The 6475-nt window shown below is 38.3% G+C and overlaps 1 protein-coding gene across 1 annotated transcript; it reads right to left on the minus strand.

Moving 5' to 3' along the window:
- Positions 1-7: 7 nt before the first annotated feature.
- Positions 8-1784, minus strand: LOC135701802 (uncharacterized). Its single transcript, XM_065222729.1, has 3 exons — positions 1505-1784; positions 492-1436; positions 8-434 (listed from the first exon to the last, which is right to left on the minus strand). The coding sequence occupies exons 1-3, from the start codon at positions 1724-1726 to the stop codon at positions 102-104; spliced, it is 1500 nt and encodes a 499-aa protein (XP_065078801.1). The 5' UTR covers positions 1727-1784; the 3' UTR covers positions 8-101.
- Between the last annotated feature and the right edge of the window lie 4691 nt (positions 1785-6475).

The raw sequence follows: 6475 nt of genomic DNA on the forward strand, positions 1-6475 counted from the left end.
AGTTTTATTCTTTCGGTCTGTGCCGTTCTTTTTGTTCAAAATTCAGATTGAACCAACAAATCAAATAATACCTAATACTAGTTGAAGTTAGTACCTATATCTTACCATCGCGAAATCTTTTGCTGCAGTTTATTCAGATGCTGTAACTGGCGAGATGCGATGCTTCCTTCTACACCATTCCCTTTCATTCCACTTGGGCGAGCTTCAGGCACAAATGTTGCATAATCTCTAACGCATGCTACATTGGCTTCTACAAGTAGCTTACAGGTTTGCAAGTTGGAATAGGAAGTTTCACCCGCAGCAGCAATCACAGGCTCTACACGATTCACCATCTTCTTGACGAATGCAACCAGCAGTTGAAAAATGCCTCCAACTGGATCCGCCGTATCTGAGCTTTTTGAGTCCACTAAGAAGAACATTGCACAGCAGAGATACTGAAAATTGAAAGCTGCTATTAGAGATAAAATAATGCTAAATTATGCTCAATTTACCTGATAGTGAATTGCGTGAAAATTCTCAAACTTTTCTATTTCGGAAATCAGCAATCTTAGTAGCTTCCTGGTCCACCGATGAAAGCGACCTCTATTTGGGACTATTATATCCTTCCACCAATCAGCTGACCTGAGATCGATTTTACCTGTACCTTTCATCACTGCCAGCGAGAAGTTAGCGTTACCATCCGTATCAGTGGATCGATTGTTGTTCGAATCATCCAAAAGCTCCTCCGATATGACTCGAATGCAATCGTGATCTATTGCTAGCATTTGCAGAAGGTTCTCCATCAATTCAATCGATTTGCTTACTGCGCATGATTCCTTCAGCCCCTTCAGTACGATGTCCATCAAGCTATCCGCTCTGCTCGGTTGAGCAAAGTTCTGAATAAGCGTCATCAGTTGATTCCTTTCGACTTCCAATACCCGAACGCACTCCAACATAGCAGCCAGCATAATGATCGATGCATGCTGATTTCTCTCGTCTTCCGACGACAAACGCCAAGTATGCTTCGACAGTTCCCTGTAAATTGTCTCATAGTCCACCAGAGAATGTCCACGAGTTTTGTGAATACATTCCTCCAGCACCGTTACACCCTTGACAAACAGCTGAACGCTCTTGGATTGCATTAATCGAAAGGAAACCTGCTCAATCAATTCTACAACATTACGATCAATCAGATTCAGGTCCCGATCAAAATCCAACAAGTCCCACACGAAACCCCAAAAGCTGGATAGGCTTCCAAAATGATAGAACCAATCTTCGTCGAGAAGCGTTTTACGGTACTGTTTAAACAGGTGGGAAACCATTGCTTTTCGGGTCGAAAAATGCATTAGCTTACTCCAAATGAATCCTTCCCGCAAGGACTGCTGCTCAGTAGCCAATTCCTCGGATAAAAGGAAAGCCGTTGATTCGTAACAGCAGGACATGAATGATACCTGGAACTTTAAAACAGTAGAAACACATACAAATTAATAGCCAATTTCATCGTACAAAAGCGCAAAAACCTTACTTTCAGCACGTCCTCGTTATCGGTTTCTTGCAACAGCTGGAATGAATCATTTTCTAAGGCGGAACGTAGATTCCGAAGGTCCGCTTCGTAGGTTGGAAGTATCAGCTGCATGTCCAACTTGGACGGCCACACTGTTTCGCAGCTTTCGATCAACGGAAGCAGCTTCATGCGATTTAACAGTCGTTTAATCGGAGAAGGTGCTCTATTAATGTTAGTATCCATTTGGGTGGTTTCTGGCCCTTTGATGGAGCGATTGGATAGGACAACCTGCCACAACAGTCTACTCTAGATTCCGGCGCGGTTAAAAAATGTGATGTTGACTAGAAATACTCAGAGGGAGAGATGGGCGGAGATAATGTTTTGAGCCAAATGAACTGTCAAAATCTGAGCCAATCGAACATTCCAATTAGAATTTTTCCGAGGATTTCTTATTCTCACTAGAATAAATTTGAGAGTATTGCAATCGAACAGAAATTCAGTCACCTTTATGCTTTATGTTTTGTGTGCTTCTCAAATTCAACTACACACACAGAAAAAAAAGTTCTTGAATATCCCGCATAAGCGCGAACCATAAATTGACCTTACCTAAAATGGTTAAAATTGTTTATAATCCATGCTAAACTTCAACTGAAATGGTTATGGAACTTTACATGAACGTTTAATGTTAAATTTTTTAACCTTAAGTATTATAGTTTTTTGGAAGTGGACCTTACAAATAATGGGTTGTTAAGAACCATTACCATTCAAAATTCTTGTTTTCTCCATACATTTTCGGAAAGAAAACTATACTAAAACCTTTTAACTTATGGTTTGAGAACATTAATGGTAATGGTTATGGTAACCAGTAAGGTCCATGAATGGTTTTGTAACATCGATCAACTTTATGTGGAATATATCGCGAATTCACAGACAAACAGACATAACACTCGTAAGTTGTTCATCGAACAAGCATTTAACGAACAATTTAAAAGTATCGTAGTTGGTAGTACCGCCACCTGTGGCGCGCATAGTCAATTCCCTTGCGTTTGACGTTTACACACTACCGCCATCTGTTCAACGTAGTGCCCACCACTGTGTACTCAATAGATGGCGGTAATGTTTTAGTGACGATGTTTTACAGTGAGAAATATTCAATGTGTTATGTCTGTTTGTCTGTGGCGAATTGGTTGCCTGTAAATTACTGATTACCAATTCACGATATATTGCACGTAAAGTTGAGCGATAATACAAAACCATTAATGGACCTTACTGACTACCATAACCATAACCATTAATGTTATCAAACCATAAGTAAAAACTTTCTAATATAGTTCTCTTTCCGAAAATGTATGGAGAAAATAAGAATTTGGAATGGTAATGGTTCTTAACAAACCATTATTTGTAAGGTCCGCTTCCAAAAAACCATAATACATAAGGTTAAAACTTTATCACACAAACGTTCATGTAAAGTTCCATAACCATTTCAGTTGAAGTTTAGCAGGGATTATAAACAATTTATAACCATTATCGGTAAGGTCATGTGATGGTTCACGTTTATGCGGGATTACATCCAAACTGCTGCAACCAGGTCAATCCATCGGTTGTGTAATTGGTGAATCTACGCTACGGTCGTCCAGCAGATGGAAATGATGTTAAATGATAGTGACGTTTTACTACCTGTCAAATCGTATGGAATATTTTTTAGTACATCATCACTTTTGTGGTTTTGGATTTCAAACCTAGGTGTCGCATGCACTGGTGCAGTTTCGCGTAGATTCATCAATATAACGTTGTACGCACTTAGATTTTTTCGCCGAGATGGGCACCACCGAGCAGCTCGGCATTTTATTTTGCTGGATCTCAGTGAAAAACTTGCCAAGATTCAGCTAACAAACGGGAATTTTGCCAAGATCTCAGCTAACAAACATATTTTTTGCTGAATTTCCAGCAAAATAAAATGCCGAGCTGCTCGGTGGTGCCCATCTCGGCAAAAAAATCTTAGTGTGTACGATGTACATCGATTTTGCGAACAAAATTACATCCATTGATGTAATATTGTATCTGCTTTTTGCTATTACATCATTATTTCATACATCAGCTTGAATTACATTGATCGATATTACATTTTTTTTTGCTGTGCAGCAAAAAAAATGTAATATCGATTAATGTAATTCAAGCTGATGTGTGAAATAATGATGAAATAGCAAAAAGCAGATACAATATTACATCTATGGATGTTATTTTGTTCGCAAAATCGATGTACATCGTACAACGTTATATTACACAACCGATTGATTGACCTGGTTGCAGCAGTTTGGATGTAATATTCAACAACTTTTTTTTTCTGTGTAGCTTTTGGAACCGAAAACAATATTCTAACTCTATTGATTAATTGATCTTCGTTGGTTAATGCATGGCAACAAGAAATGTGCAAAATATTGCGATGCAATCAATTGACCACTTTGTCAAGCAGTTTTGGCGTGACTTTCTACCAGCGTTTTCACAAAACTGGAGCAACTAATTTCTATTTTTTTATGAAACGCACAAATGTTGGCTACATTTCTAGAGGTTCTAGAAGAAAAAATCTCAAAATATAATGTTTCATTTCAAAGTTCGAGTGGTAGTAAACGTCATTTTATCTGCTCGAATGAAGTGGTTAATTAGGAACAAATCCCTGCTGCCGAATTGTATTTTGTTTTCTCCGCCTATCTCTCCCTCTGAGTATTTCTAGTGTAACTACACAATAACTTTAGATTACTGGAGTCAGTAAAATTTTACTGGGTTTTTGAATTGCGGATCGCCCAGTAGTCATCACAGAAATAATTTGCATTACCGAACTGTCCGTAAAGTAAATCTGTCAAAAATAACTGTTCATTCAGTAATTGGTTCGAGTTGCGTATACTGGAATACCCAGTATTTTCTTTTTGTTTATTTTGCTGCAATTTAACTGAAAAGACAGTTATTTGGTTCATTATTATACCGTGTTACCCAGTTATATTAAAAGTAGTGAATTTGCAGTCATAAAAGCATGAATCCTGGTGCAATTCACCGTTTATAATATGCCAATTAATATGACGACTTAATCCCTTGACGTACCCCGGAATAGCGCGTCGACAGTGAAAGCAAACAATGCAAACATCCATTTTGTTAATCAAAATTTGTTGGAGATCAAGGAACTGCAAAAAGAGTAAATAATAATTGTTGGTACTAAGAGCAACCGTAACGGTCGTTGTTATTTGCGCGACTATTTTAACAGCGCACAGCGCTCTCATTTTAGTTTAGTCACTCTTCCCTACACCGGTCACTGCTATCGCGGTTATCAATTTACTCGCCGTAGTCCGTACCGGTAGTGAGCATTTTTACATTTCTACGAATAGCAACCTTTCTGCAGCGCTGCTATCGCGCTGCTATCGCGCTGCTAAATTTGGTAACGCGCTTCTCACCGAGAAGCCGACTGCTATTTTAGTTACTCGTATGGCAACCCCCGATACGGTAGCTGCGCTATGATGAGGGCTGCTAAAATGAGTTTAGCAGCGTACCGTTACGGTTGCTCTAACGAAATAGTACTTCAATTTCGCTGTCGAGCTTTCTCAGTTCCGTCATGATATAATTCAAATTTTAACAAAACCGCGCGATTAAACACTTGCTCCCGGATTTTACTGAAGCTAAAATGGCGGCGGGAATAAAATTGACTGGTTAGAGTTTTACAATTCGTGGTCGGTAAAACAAGGTGGCTATTTTGCTGACCAGTCGGTAAAAAAATAAAGACTAATTTGGGTACAGTAATTATTTTTGCTGACTTTTCGTGAAATCACGAAAATTTGGAAATTAACGACATTCTCAGTAAATAAATATTCTGTGTTCAGTATTTTGCATCAAACGATACCGAAGTTCAGTTTGTGTTTTGCAGAACGTCGGTTATTCACCTGATTTAAACTGAATGTTCAGTAAATCTTTCGTTTTACCGTGTAAGCCCAGTACAAAAAAAAACCGAACAACTAAATGCTGGATTAGTGTGTACGCTTAGGCCGTTCGCAATGCTGTTGTATTTTATAAGGACTGTTTCAATTTGAAACTAGAACAAAAACGCACCTCTCGCAATGCTGAGTTGCAGTTTCATTATTCGAGCACTTTTTTGCACCAGATTTGTAACAGCTCGACTATTGTGTTTTATTTCTGAGCGAGTTTGAAACACGAATGGAACTGTGTTTCAAATTTCGGTATGTATTTAAAGATGTTTCGAAGAACTTCAAAAAAAAAACTCTATGAACTTCATAGGGAACAGTAAAGTTTATGGAACTTGATTATTACAAACATGTTTTAGAACTGTGCGTTGCGCTGATCGTGTTGCAGTTTCATTTTTGACAGTTTCAAATTATAGAATTGTCGAGTCGTTTAAAACAATTTTGAAACTCAGCATTGCGAACGGCCTTAATACCGTTTAATCTACCATAATTTCAAATTTACTAATTCTGTCAAAACTATTATGCTTACTCAAACGGCAGTAGTTTTGATAGAAAAATAGTAAAATTAAATGAATTTCGTTTCTGCAAAAATCTTTTGATGGGAGTATTTAATTTAAACCAACAATATACATTGATAAAATTTGAAGGATTGTTTTTATGTGTCCCACACATGAATTTTTGCAATGTGATCAACAAATGATATTTATGTGTCGGACACACTCTTAAAGCCCAAAGGCAGTGTGGGCGGAAGCGGAACGGAAACGGAAAGTTTGACAGTTGTCACTAATGACATAAAGATGCCTAGCCGAAGTCGATTTGTTTTAACTAAGTAGCTTTCAATCTGACAAGTAGGCTTACTCAGATCGGGCTTTTCCGCTGCCGCTGCCGTTCCGCTTCCGCTGTCATTGCGCTTGGGCCTTTAATATGTGTACACATAAAAGCCATGTGCAACCACACCTACTATTAATTTGACTCATAAATTGCATGTGTGCTGCTGGGTGAATTCTGTTTATTTGTGGTCACATGA

The sequence above is a fragment of the Ochlerotatus camptorhynchus genome, unplaced genomic scaffold (genome assembly GCF_037179485.1).
Source record: "Ochlerotatus camptorhynchus isolate MF236.1 unplaced genomic scaffold, CSIRO-AGI_Acam_v1.1 ptg000177l, whole genome shotgun sequence".
NCBI classification, from domain to species: Eukaryota; Metazoa; Arthropoda; class Insecta; order Diptera; family Culicidae; genus Ochlerotatus; species Ochlerotatus camptorhynchus.

Excerpts from the sequence above, each read along its gene's own strand:
- LOC135701802 (XM_065222729.1), bottom strand. The coding sequence starts at position 1,726 with ATGGATACTAACATTAATAGAGCACCTTCTCCGATTAAACGACTGTTA. Across the intron at positions 1,437-1,504 it reads ATAACGAGGACGTGCTGAAA|TTCCAGGTATCATTCATGTC; the intron begins GTAAGGTTTTTG and ends ACTGTTTTAAAG. Across the intron at positions 435-491 it reads TTCACGCAATTCACTATCAG|TATCTCTGCTGTGCAATGTT; the intron begins GTAAATTGAGCA and ends TTCAATTTTCAG.